The sequence below is a fragment of the Varanus komodoensis genome, unplaced genomic scaffold (assembly GCF_004798865.1).
Source record: "Varanus komodoensis strain SLA01 unplaced genomic scaffold, ASM479886v1 scaffold29_1, whole genome shotgun sequence".
Taxonomy (NCBI): Eukaryota; Metazoa; Chordata; class Lepidosauria; order Squamata; family Varanidae; genus Varanus; species Varanus komodoensis.
Window position 1 is genome coordinate 8,411,957 of NW_025335759.1, and position 13,742 is coordinate 8,425,698.

General features: G+C 55.5%; 1 protein-coding gene across 1 annotated transcript in view; it reads left to right on the plus strand.

The window, feature by feature from the left end:
- RUNX3 (RUNX family transcription factor 3) overlaps positions 1-13,742 on the plus strand; it is a 141,947-nt gene that overhangs the window by 59,105 nt on the left and 69,100 nt on the right. Inside the window, exon 2 of the mRNA XM_044435245.1 lies at positions 2,281-2,525. Within this exon, the coding sequence (XP_044291180.1) occupies positions 2,281-2,525 (245 nt within the window). The remainder of the gene's footprint in view (positions 1-2,280; positions 2,526-13,742) is intronic.

The window sequence follows — 13,742 nt, forward strand, 5'->3', positions numbered from 1 at the left end:
CAAGGGCCGCGACTCTCCATTCTTGCATGCGCGGGACTCCCGAACAGATCAGTCGCTTGACAAGCCGCACTTCTGAAACGACAGCCGGTGGGGTTGGTTTGAACCGCTTTCTCCCAACTTGGCACCCTGCAAATGGCTCGGACAACATCGCCCATCATCCCCAGCCTGGAGAGCGCCACCTTGGAGGAAGGCTGGGCCGGAGGGTTTCCCCCGCTTGGAATCCCGCCTGATTTGGGGCCCAAATCTGCGCTTGCATGCCTTCGTTCCCTAGGCCAGCGACTCGGACATCAAGCGCTCCGAGGGTTCCCGAGGGCAGCGGCCGGGAGCGCCTGCGCTCCTGCCCCGCTTGTCACGGCAAAAAGCAGCTTCGAGGTGCGGGGAGCGATTCGGCGAAGCCCCCAAAGCCGTCCCGACCGCCCCCATCGCGCCCTGCCTCTTTGGAGGCCAGGCCGGGGGATTCCCGCCCCGGCTTGCGCTTGCTGCGGCCGGGCGAGGACAGCGCTCCCGGCGACCTCATTCCGCGGGCGCTGCAGCGAGAGCCGGTGGAAGGCGCTTGCGGCGACAGGTGGCGGGGCTGCAGACCTCAGGCACGAAAAAGCGCGCTCGGCCATATTCTCGGCTGCACCCCTGGGGCTTTTAAAAACATTCCGCGCCAACCCCAAACCCTCCAGAACAACCACTTCTGTTCGTTGCTCCGTTGGGGGCAGGTCTGGAAGCAGCGGGGTTTCAACCGGAGGCCGGCCCCGCGGAAAACATGCTTTTAGGCGCGGGCCAGTGCGGCCAGCTGCGATGCCCTCGAGCAAAGCCGCGCAGGCCGCTGAGGAATCCCGGCGCGTCCCGGGGGACCCTCGAATAAGCGTGCATCGGAGCGCAGCCCGAGCCGGACGCGGGCCCGCACCCCGCCCTGCGCCCGCAGAGGAGCGGGAGCCGCTGGGGAGTCCAAACGGCGGGCGCCCCCCTCCCGGCTCACGGCGCCGCCCCGCTTCGCGTCCACGCCCGTGGCATTTCGCGGCGCTTCTCATTCCCGGGGTGGACGCCATTCCCGCGGCTTGTCCGTCCAGCCGCCCCCCAGGCTGCAGATCAGCTGGGCGGCTGCAGCGGATCCGGCCACTTGGCTGGCGAAAGCGTGACGGGCCTCCACACAGCAGCGCCTTCTCCGAGGGCTACACGTGTTTTCCTCCCCGGGAGAAAGGCGAGCGGCGGCGGCGGCCGCCTAGGGAGGGGGCGAGGCCCCGGACCCCGCCCTCTTCCTGCGCCCCGCCCCCTTCCGCTGTCATTCTCTCACATTTTGCCTCGCCTCGCTCCTCCGATTGGCTCCCCCCGCTGCCAGTCCGCGGCGGGGGCCGCTCCCCCGTCTGCCTATTAAGTAAATAAAGTCAAAAAAACTCCGCCGTATATAACCATTGACACTTTTGAGCGGTTTCAGAAGCGCAGAGAGAGGGCGGCTGGAGGAGGGGGAGAAGTTGCCGGGCGCAGCAGGAAGCGGAGGGGAGCGCGCTCGCTCGCTCGCTCGCTCGCCGCCCCCAGAGACGACGGGAGCCGCGGGGCGCGCTCGGGCCGGCGCTGGATTGTGCGGGGCGAGCCCCGTCGCGGTGGGGCCGCGCGGGACCCGGCGGAGCGGCGCTGCGGCGCTAGATGCGGCGTTTATTTGTGTCTGATCCGAGTTTATTTTGACTGGGCGAAGAGGCCGCGACAGGGAAGTCGGCCCAGGGAGCCGCGCTGGGCTTGCGTGCGGGAGGCACCGGCCAGGAGGCGGCTCGCCCGCGCCCTCCTCGCGCTTTTCTCGCCGCCCACGGGCACCGACTCGGCGCGCACGGAAAGCGGCGCTGCGGCTAGGACTGGAGCGGACGGCGTGGGCTGGGGGCGTCCGCGGCGTCCGGAGCGGATTTCTCGACCCCGGGGGAGCCACGCGAGAGGGCGACGTCGCCTGCCGCCGACCAGGGAGGACCGGCGAGCAGGAGGGAAAGAGGAGCGCGTCCCTCGGAGAAAGTCGTGGCTTTGCAGCGGAGTTGCGCCGTCGGAGAGACTTGCCGGAGAGGCCGGTGCTGGCGCCCCGAGCGGCGGCTGTAGCAGCAGCGCCGGCGCCGGCGTCGGAGGGCCCTCGCGGGGGCTCCCCATTCCCGAGCGCCCCCGGGGGCCGCGTTCCCGCCGCACGCCTGGCTTTGGAGAGGGCAGCCGTGCGCTCTTGGGCACCTGGCCGTGTGCGCCCGGCCCTCTCGCCTCTCCGCCGCCTCCTCCTCCCACCCCTAACGCCCGCTGTTGTGATGCGTATTCCCGTAGACCCCAGCACCAGCAGGCGCTTCACACCTCCCTCCACGGCCTTCCCCTGCGGTAAGATGGGAGAGAACAGCGGCGCCCTCGGCGCGCCGGCCCCGGGAACTCGAAGCCGGCCCGAGGTGCGCTCCGTGGTGGACGTCCTGGCCGATCACCCGGGCGAGCTGGTGAGGACCGACAGCCCCAACTTCTTGTGCTCGGTGCTGCCTTCCCACTGGAGATGCAACAAGACCCTCCCCGTCGCCTTCAAGGTAAGCCGAGTCAGGGCAAGGGAGGGGGCGGCGGAGTGGGGTGGGGGTGTGGGTGGGGAGAAGGGGGAGGGCGGGGGGCGGCGGGGAGGAGAGTTGCACAGATGTTTCCTGCCCAGCGGGCTTCCCAAGCGCCCAGGAGAACTAGCGGTTTAACGGAAAAGGCAACTGGACGGGCTGGGAGGGGAGCAGGCGGCCTCCGAAGCCGAGAGGACTCCCCCAAGGTTTCTCCCTGCAGGGTGCGAGGCGCTGTCTAGTCCAGCCTTGCTCAACCTGGTGGCCTTCCCCAGCCAGCCCGCCGCCTCTGGGTGATGGGAGTTGTAGTCCAACGCCTCTAGAAGGCCTCCAGGTTGGGCGAGGCTGGGCTAGGGACATCCTAAACAAGGCTGTCCCTGCCTGGTTCATTTCGGGAGCTGCAACAGCGCTCTTTAATCTTCGCCCGTGATGCATCCTAAAGGGGAAAAATGGATCGCAGTTTAAGGAGCTGCAGCCCTGCCGGCCTGGCTGTATCCGTCCCCCTTGAACTCTTGGCACTTTCCTTCGGAGAGAGCACCCACCTCCGATTTGTCGCTTGCTTTCGAGGGAAGCACGCAGGGGCTGCAGTCTTACGCGCGCGCACTCTCTCACACTCGCACTCTCTCTCACACACAGCAGGGAGTGAGTCCTATTGAACACAGCGAGGCTTCCGTGTAAACATGCACGACTCCTCCGGAGTAAAGGGCTGTGGTTAATTTGCGGTGTTGGGAGCCAAAGGAACCCACATCGCGCAGTCCTGCTGGCCAATGATTGTAGGAAAGAAAGAGAAGTCCTGGGGCAGAGCAGTCCTGTGCCCGTCTCCTCAAAAGGAAGCCCCACTGAACTTATTCCCATGTAAGTGAGCATAGGATTGCAACCTGCAGAAGGCGACTGCCAGAATTTTGATGTCCAGAGATGCTTCCGTATTTCAGATTTTCTTTGCCCTCGTCTGCTTGTTCCCATATCCAAAAAAAATTGCAGGACTTCTGCAATATCTCCCTGCGTCAGGATTGCGCTCCAGGCAACTTATAATTAAAAACATATACAGTTGGATAATAAATAATAATGATAAATGTTACGGAATAAAGCGCATCAGCACCAGAGAGCGGGCCTGGGGGAGTCGTTAAAAGCCAATCCCCTGCAAACTTGGACCGTTGCGGGCGCCTTTGTGCGTCGCCTATTTTATAGCCCCGACCTCCCCAGAATGTCGCCCCCGCCGCTCCGCCGAGCTCCCAAATAAACAAGGAAGGAGGGAAACGGCAGGCACCGGCTGGGCTCCTTGCTCTGGCCTCTCCGAATTCTGGCTGGCGTGTGCGTGTGAGAGCGAGCGCACGCGTGCAAGAGGAGGTTTTCTCGAGGTTTTTCTATGTCATAGAAAGCGGAAGAAAGTCCCCTCCCCTCCGCCCCCAAAGCTGCCCAGTTCGATTTAAAGGCGACGAAAGGGGAGAGGGTGGGCCAAGAGGAAATGCCGGCCCGACCCGTTCCAGTGGATCCTTTCTTCCGTTTTCAATACGGGCATCCACATTATCTGAGGGACACCCCTCCACACACACACACGCACACGCAGAGCGCGTCGGAAACGTGCTTTGGGCCAGGATGGAGAACCGCCCCCAAGCGCCCTAGTGCGGCGAAGCAGGAGTCACTCAGAGGGACCTCCAGGGAGCAAGTCATCGTGTGCCCCCCCATCCCATCCCACCTCACGCCGCCGCCGCCGCCCCATTCCCGTAGAGATAACAGCTCCGGGCAAGCGCGCTTCTGTCAAAAGCAGCCCTGTTCCGTTCGTTGCCCATGTCCGTTCTGCGCGATCCTTTGCATACCGAGGCAGCAAAAAAGCCCTACAGTTCCCCGCGTGCCCCCGCAGGCACAGCTCAAAGGGTTATCCACTCACCGCCCCAAAGCCACCGGGCCTCTTGGCGTCCTTTCGCGGCATCCGTGAATCCCGCGCCACTTTCTCGGCGCACCACCGCTGACTTCAGCTTGCCGTGCGAGGAGAGAAAGAGCGCTGTCGCCTGTTCTGGTTTCCCAAGCGTCTAGCCCTCATGCTCGCCCGCTTTCGTTTCTTGAAACAAGCAGCAGCAACATGGACGCCAACGATCGCGCTGCAGGCTTGCGCGGACGTCAGCTCCGCCGAGCGCAGGGGAATTTACGCCCAGGAAACGGTGCCTGTGCGGGGGTTGCCTTCGCACGTTCAAGCCCGCAGCTGTGTGGACGAGCTGCGGTCCCGGAGGAGCCACCGCGACACGCACGGGCGGCGGAGCCCTCAGCGGCCCAGCCGCACTCCGAGGCGGGTGGCAGCCGCTGGCATTAACCCTGTGGATGAGCACGATGTATCGGCCCGAGTGAGATTCCGCGCACCGTTGGCGTGTGCGGCCGGAGCGCTAAAGTGGCAGGGCCTCCCCTGCTCTCTCCGGGCGCGCCTGTGGATAAAAGCAAGGCCAGGAGCTCTCCCTCTCCCGGCTGAGCGAAGCGCGCAGCCTCCTCGGGCAGGTGTCCGCCACCCGCCTGCACCAAACGGGAAAGCTGCACGTCCCGGAACGAAGCCACCCTAAATTGTCATCCCACAGGAAAAGCAGGCAAGCCCTCCCGCCCCAGAAGGTGCTGGGCCACTCTTGGTGGGCAGCACGACCCGCCGGACTCGGCTCCGCAGGCCAAGGGCGTCCCCGTGCGCCTCCGAGACTGCCCTCTCGGCTCGCTGGGCTGTGCTTTCCCTGGCCAGTGCAGAGGCCTCCCCCTCTGGGGAGATCCCGGCTGCTCGCTTGTCCGTCCCCGCAGCAGCCGCCCCGGGCCTCCGGGGGCGTGGGGCGAAGCCCTCCTTCCCTGAAGCGAGGTTTCCGCGGTGCTCCCCGCGGGCTGCCCGCCTCTTCCCCGGGCGGTTCATTCATTCGGCCCGCAGCGCTCGGGAAGCGCTTTGCAGGTTATCGTCTAATGAACGGGGATTTCGGGAGGAGGCAACACCAAGGGCAGAGGGGAAGGAGACGGCTCTTCGGGAATGCGGCAGGGTAACTCCACGGGGCCGCCTCCGAGCCGCCCTGGCCCTTTCGGTCGCCTCCTCCTCGGCGCTGGCTGCGCCACGCGGAGCAACCCTTCCCTGCTGTTTGCATCGCGGATGGCTTCCGTCCTGTTTCCCAAGGCGGCAAACCTTGTACGCGCTTTCCCGGGAGTAAGTCCTCTTGCTCTCGAGGTGCTGACTCCCGAGTAGGCACGGCCAGCGAGGCGCTGCAGCCGCTTCCCATGGGCATTTCCCCACTTTGCTGATGCAATCCGGATCTTTCTTTCTTTCTTTCTTTCTTTCTTTCTTTCTTTCTTTCTTTCTTTCTAGCAGTCCTAGGGACTGCTAAGGAAACCTGCGGTTCCCTTATTCCAGGAGCTTCATTTTCCTTTTGCAATATCCGCGTGGCCCGTGTGTTTCAAAGTTTAGCTTAAGCGATCACAAGAAAATGCATTCCCAGTGAGATGCCAGGCGAAAATGGAAACAGTTAACAAGAACTTGCAAAGCAGATGCAGATTGTGTTTCTGCAAAAGAACACAGTCCAGCCTTTCCCAACCCTTCGGATCTGTTGCACTACAACTCCTATCAACCTTGGCCAGCCTAACACCAGTCTGGTGGAAGGCTGACAGGTGCAGCTCTTACTGGGGCACCTTTGGCAGGCTTCCTTGGGACCCGTTCAATTCCATTGGCGGCTGCATTTTAACTCTCCCACTGAAATCAAGGAGAGATGGAAATCTTTGCGTTTGCCTAGATCGTGCCTTAAAATTTAACAGTTGAGGGAAAACAGCGAGGGGAGGAAGAGAGGGGTGACCCAGAAGGAGAGAAAGAAACGGCCAGAGATGGCACTCCAAAAATTCAAAAGAGATTTGTCATCATCCAGGGAAACGAACCAACCACAACCATGAAAGGGCTCTAGCGATTGGGATTTGTGATGAAATATTTTTATTTTTAAAAACACACATACACAATCGAGATGAAGGTCAGTTCCTGCATATTTCAGGAATAAACCAGAGGAAGTAAGCGCTGAGGTCTGTCCCGTTGAATTGAGCGGGCTTCCCGTCCCGGGTCATCCCTTGGAGCAAACGCGTGGCGTGAGTCGCAGGTGATGCCTTCGAAATCTCCATCCCTTTAAGTGCAATTTTATTTCTGAGCGACACGATGGAGGATCGGGGCCGTGCACGACAAAGAGCTCATGTGGCCGGCCGCTAACTGGCTGCTGGAAAGAGACGGACCTGCCTCGGGCATTTTTGTGGATGAAGGTTGCAACCCTAGATACATTTACCTGGGCGTAACTCCCATGGAGGCCAATGGGTCTCCCGGGTGGTCACGCAGGTGAAACGCTCGACGGTGCCAGGGAGGCGCCGAAAGGCGGTTTCCAACCTTCGCGGTTTCGGCATCCCCGTACCTTTTTTTAAAAGCATCGCCCTCTTTTAGCTCTCCGTTCCGAACACTGACCGTTATTTTTAACAGAGGGAATAAAACCTAAGATCCCATTTTTGGCAAAAGATCTTTTTTTAAGAAAAAGCAAAAGAAAAGCAGCCCTGCGCTCGTTTAAAGGCCCTCTTATTTAATCTGAAATAGGGACTCGGGATGCATGTTCTTCTGCGTGTGTTGGGGAAGGGAACGCGGCTCTGGCCAAGGCTCCGATCCCCCCAGCCTCTACTCAGCGGGGTTACTTCTGAGTAAACCTGCTTCGGAGGACGCTGGGAGGGAGACCCAGTGGACACGATGGGCCTCCTTCTGCGTCGTGCCACGACTTCAGCTTGCCCCAAATGGGAAGGGATCGCCCTGACGCGCGGGGGATCTCTCTTCCTTTCGGCGAGGAGCCGCGAAAGCCGCCAGGCCTTCCACACACAACCACTCTCGGTTCCCGTAACTTTCCATCCTTTCTTCTGTCCCCTAACGGAGGGGGCGCGGGGGGGAGGGGCGCGGGGCGTAAGTGGCTTTGCCGTCGCTAAAAACCCACCCGAGAGCCGCTAGCGGAGCCCGATCTTCCTCCCGCATCTGCCTCTCGGCGGATCCACCCAGCCCGGGCCGGGAGAGCTGGCCGCCCGCTCCCCGCGGAGTCATAGGCAGATGAGGGAGATCTCTGCGGATAAGAGGGCCGCAGCTCAGGCGGAGGAGGAAAACTCCAAAATAACGATGGCACTGATAATGAAATGCGCGCCTAGGAAAAGGGAAGATGAGGAAAAACGATTGAGGGAAAGAATCTCTCTTGCAGCATCACTTAATTAAAAATAATTATAATTTTTGAACAGGCTCCTCTCTCCTCCCTTTCCACCTCCATACAAAGGTAGAATGAACAGCCCTATACTTAAGCAGGGCCAGAAGGCTCAAAACAACACGGGACTCCTTTGCTCTCGGCTGGGCGGGGAGGAAGGGAAACGCACGATGAGCCGCTGAGCGGGAGCGCGGGCTCAGGTGCACTGACTCGCGAGTAAGCTCGAGTGCACGCAGTGCGATTTGCTTCTGAGTAAGCACGCGCAAGTTGCAGCTGCTTCTCCCGCCCGGAAATGTCCCATCCGTGATGCCACCGAGATAGCTTCTGCTTTCAGATTGTTTGTAACAAACGAAGTCGGTTTATGTCAGGGCAAAATTCAAAGAGTCGCTAGAGGAATGATACACGGTGCCGAATAATATTAATCATAAATAGATCCCCTTCCCAATCCCCTGCCTCCTGATTTATCCAGGCCCGAAAAGCTCGCCTCGCTGCCCGGATTGTGGCCGCAAGCTGAGCGGGGCAGGCAACCTCGCCAGCTTCCGAGCGCAGCAGAGCGCTTCCGCAGCGGCCGCCGATGGGCTGGGCGGGGATGGCTTCCGCAGATGGGAAGCCGCCGAGGAAGGCGCTGTTGCGCGCCTGCCTTCGCTTCTGCTGGATCCCGCGCTGCCGCCGCTGCCGCTCCGCGGGGCGGTTGAGACATTCCTGCCCTGCAGATTAGCTGAGGTTTTCAAGCTTTGCCAAACAGGTGTTTTTGCACAAAAGCGCCTGCGGAGGGATGTAGCGAAACCCCAAAGCCACGTCCAGCCGCATTTCCTGGAATACGCGCGCCTGCGAACATTCCCCTTGCAGGCGCGCTCGGCGCCCTTTCTGAGGCTTACATCGCAAATGAACGGAAGAATTTCGTTTGTTTGAGGTGATTTAGGTAGAAAATGAACTGGCTGGCATGGCATCTGCTGAGATTTAAAGAAATCTTGGCAATTATTTGTCCTTCGGAGGTACATTAGCAGATGCAGATCGGTGTCTTAAGGGCTTGCATCCCCCCCCCCCGCCCCATCTTTCCAGCCGTGAGTTGTGCTCCTGATGGAGGAAGATGAACTCTGCATAGGCTTATAGGCTGACTAGACTCCGGGGATTAATTCCAGAGCCCCTCTGAGGCAGCGGGGAGCAGGGGGTTGTTGTTATTATTATTGTTATTATTGTGCGAGCTTGCCCAGAAGTCAGTCCCACTGAGCCCGAGGAAAATTAATAAGTTTCTATCACTCAAGCTGCCAAGAAAATGCAGCTTCTTAATACACAATGCCCAAAATTAAAACGAAGGAAAAGAATATAAGGAATTCATAGAATAATAGAATAGCAGCGTCGAAAGGGGCTGCTCAGGGCATTGAGTCCAACGCGCTGCTCCATGCAGGAGTCCAAGTTGAAACAACATTCATTCTCCTCTGCTTTGCACGTTAAATGTGTCGAATATCCAGATGGAGAAGGGTTTGTTTTTTTTTTTAATTTCACCTTTCCAGACAAAAGACATCTAAATGCCTATGCAGCCTGGTGCCTTGCAATTATGCCGGATGTGCCAATGTCATTGCTGCCTGGGGCTGATGGGGGTTGCACTCCAGAAAGGCAGCAAGTTGGGGAAGGCTGGCCCAGGATAAAAAGATGCCCGCCTTCTTCAGCACAGAGGAATCCGCTGAGTGGATTGTCGGGTTCCAAATCTGCCATTCAGGATTCCCGCTGAAATACACAAACAAAATCCCCTTATGATGAAAAAGCAGCAGCAGCAGCAGCAGCAGCATGATAGAAGGAAACTTTCAGGGACAATAAAATAGCAAGCGGTATGTTTTTGGGCAGCAGTAGTGCTTTTGATAATTTTAGACTCCAGATTCAATGGCCGCACGGAGCGGGGTACTGGATTTAATATGCTTTGGAAGAACTCCGTCTTGAAGGGCAGTACATATGTTTTCATATCAAAATATTCATAAGGCGCCTTAGACAGGAATGTGTATGACTCAGGGCAACTGGCTGAAAATTTTGCCCTGAGCCTTCCATTGCATCATTATATCCTATATTCTTTCCCGCCACCCATGCACTTCAGGTTTCATTTCAAAGTTAAAAAAAAAGTTTCTAGTCCCTAGTTGCTTTTACTCATCAAGTCCAACACTGCCTGCAGTTTGTTCAGGCCATATTGTACTGCAGAATTCCTTAAGAAGCAAGTGTTCTCCCAAAGTTCTGGCCAGCCGGTGCCAAGCCACTGGGATAACTGACAAACAGTAAGCAAACTCTCGCCCCCCAAACTTTGGGACTAGGCACATGGGCACTATCCTGCCATAATAAGGGCATTTGTGGTTTTGCCCGTTCTCAGAATGTAAGTTCTTTGAGGGCAAGGAATTCTCTTTTATTGGAGAGTCTCTGGAAGTGCCGTGCCAGTTTTGGTTCTGCAAAACAGTGTGGCAGTAATTTAATCCTAGAACAAAAATGTGGGACAGCGAGCTCTTGCTTGATTTAATGGGTAGATTAACCAGTGATGCTGAACTGGGCACAACAGAGCTGAAGTTCAACACTTTTTGGCTTTAATGGAAATCAAACCCCATTGGACTAGTAGACATTTGTAGAATTCTATGCAGATATCCTAGGAGAAGGTCCTGTTGAACACAGCAGATTTCATTCTTGGTGAGATGATGATGATAAGAAATTAATAAATTTATATCCCACTGGAATTCCAAGGTTAATTCTTCCATTACAATCACTGGGGCTTAACTGAAGGATCATATCCTTCACTGATTAACCAAATGTAGTCAAGTTCATTCAGCAGCCAATGATTCCAGAGCATAAGCGGCTGTTCTTTGAATCTATTTTAGTCCTCTTGTGTTTATTTTATGTTTGTTTATTACATCCATGCCCCACCTCTCTTCCATCATGGAACATAAGGTAGCTTATGGTGGCCTCAGCTGGCAGGTGGTCACCCCTTCCGGCACTGACCAGTCCCGGACCTGCTTAGCTTCAGCCTGGTAGCTGCCTCACATGCCTTCAGACCAAAACCTGCCCTGATGCTGTTGCTCTCCTGTGCCATGACTTCATACAGCAGGTGGTTCCATTTATTTCTTAAACTGGACGGGCATGATCCAGATGCAGTCAGATGCTTTTTAACTCCCATTGTTTTCCACAGGAAAACGAAATGCATTCTCTTTTCTTTTTTCTACTGAAAGCAACAGGAATTTAAACATCCTTAATTGGGTTAGAATTATGCCCTCCAGGTTGTCTCTACATTCAACAAGCTCCCACTAAGGTTTGGAAAATATGTGTGTGTGTTTCAGTCGAGCAAGAAGGCAAATAACCATCAATAAGCTCTTGAATTGGCCAATAGCCCCAGTAACACAGTGGACATCACAGGGGAAGATGAGGTGGAGGATGAAGGGTGAAACCCTAAGAAAGAAACCCTCTTTATTTTTTAAACAACAAGAAAAAGTTCTGCAGCTCCCAGTGTTTCCTGGCCAGCCATGCCAGCTAAGAGATGCTGCAGGTTGTCGGCCTTTCTCTTCCGACAACCTGCCTATGTCTGGCTGCATGGTCAGCGTATAGTTCTATGTCTTGCGCTCTGGATAGACAACAGACTTTGGAGTTAGGAGCCTTCTGCCTGTGCCCTGTTGCAAAGGCCAGCTAGGAGAGGAGGAAGGGGGGGGGGTGATTGCTTCTGTTTTAAAAAAAGAAAAGCAGAAAAAATAAGTTTGTAAAAATGGTAAATATCACTCTCAGGCAAAGAATAACTAGACTGATATTAAACATTCTGAATGGCAGCATCAAAGCCTTGACCAGATTGCACTAATGGCATTTTTTCTAATTGATTTATTTATTAACTGATATTTATTATTATTCATTACATTTCCATATCATCCACAGGCCGGAGCTGCCTGGGTGGTTCACAGTGTGTAAGCCACCCATTCAGACTTCAACCAGGTCCAGCCTTGCTTAGCTTCCAAGATTAGGCAGGATCAGGCACTGCGGGCTATACAGAAGCAATGGACTGCTTCCACTTAAAATAAAACTCTGAGCAGTTTGTGAAGCATACAATCATAAAATACTGCCTAAAACTTAGAAAAGGCAAAAGAAAGGCAACTGCTGTGGGAAAGCATATCTGGACAAGTAGGTTTGCAGACGTCCTTGAAAAGCCCAGAGGTTTTGACTCTGTCTTAATTTGCAGTGGTCAGGAGTTGCAAAGAGAGGCAAATTCCTTTCCCATAATGGAAAGGAACGCCAAAGCCTTGGATGTCACAGGAGGCACCCAAACGCACAGGCAGGTCAAGTATCGATTCTGAGCTGTTTGGGGCTTTGCAAAATAGTCCCACATTTTAAATCTGCCCCAGATATATATTATTTTCTATGCAAATAAAAAAGCAATCCGATCCTTTTGGAATAAGAATCTTTATACTCTTACTATCAAATGCTGCTCAGTTTCAGGTGACAGAAATAAACTGCTCCATTCTGTCCAGCAGCTCTCAACCTTTATGGCTATTTATTGATCATCAGAATTTTATTTTTGTTTGCCGTTTTATATTTTGAGACAGTGAGGTTGTGCCAGATCAGAGTGAAATAGAAAGAAGCAATGTGAGAAAAGGTTGGGCGGAAAGGAGGGAGAGGGAGAAAAAATTGTCAGAACACAGGTCCTGATCTTAAAGCTGTCATGAATGACATTTTACTAGATACCAAGGTCAAGATCATGCAGGCTATTGTATTCTTGATCACAATGTATGGGTGTGAAAGCTGGGCAGTGAAGAAAGCTGATGGGGAAAAATTATGCATTCAGAACAGTGCTGGAGGAGAGCTTTGTAAAACCAGAACTTTCCCTAGCAGCAAAAATGACCAAACTGAGGCTGTTGAACCTGGGATGCATCATGAGAAGGCAAAACTCCCTGGAGGAGGCGAACATGTCAGGGAAAGTTGAAGGCAGGAGTCCAAAGGGGGTTTTGACAAAAGTTGAAGGCAGGAGACAAACTATGCGATGGCCTGAATCCATCAAGGAATCCACAGCCTTGAACTTGGAAGAGCTGAACAGAGATGTGGTGGGCCAGATGTTTTGGAGGGCTTTCACTCGTAGGGTCGCCATGGGTCAAAGATGACTTGATGACACGTAAGAACAGCAGGAGCAGCAACACCGTGAATGCTAGTCATAAGCAGAACCCTTTGGGGGCTAATTTAAAGACCACACACACGCCCTACAGGTTGAGAAAGAGAGAAAAGCCAGCAAAATGTCTGCAGGGAGTTGAAAGGAGCGGCTGTAAGAGTGGAACTGTACTGGCAATCATACTCCGTTCTTGTTGGACGTCCATACGGCTTAGTAGACAAATTTGCAGCATTCCTTGGGGAGTAGCAATACGAAGCGTTGCTTGGTGTTGGGCACTACACTCCCGCTGGTGTTCTGGCGCTGTCTGAGAAGCCACAGGGTGGGGCAGATGTTGTGGGTCCCACACCCAGCCCTCACAGCTGCCGCCGAAGGTGCTGCCACGGCCTCTCTTCTGAGGGTGCACCACAACCCTAGTCGCACGGGAGAGAGGGGGGGACCTTGGGGAGGAGGGGAGAGGAGCAGAGTCGTGCATGCCCAGCCTCCCCCCGAAGGCGGGTTTGCTAGAAAGGGCCAGAGGCCTGCCTCGCAGCGAGGGAAAGCTCTGTGCTTAGCGCTCTGGGCAGCAAAGGGGGGCCAACTCCCAGCTAACATGGGGCATGGCCTCTGGCTGCGGGGATCACAAGCCATCGTGCCGTGAAGAGGCCTTTTCCCAGCTGGCTTAGGTCAATGCCTTAGCAGCAACTATTGATTCGAATCACCTTGTTTTCACTTAAGCCATTCACCTAACTAATAAAAAGATCGATCACTGAACATGGGTGCATTTTATAGTTAGTGTTTATTATTCATGTATGTGTGCACCTCATGCCGAGGGAGGTGTCAAGGGGCACCGAAACAGAGAGATAAGGAGATCTGGATCTGCTCTGGGTGCAGTTAAGTTAAAAT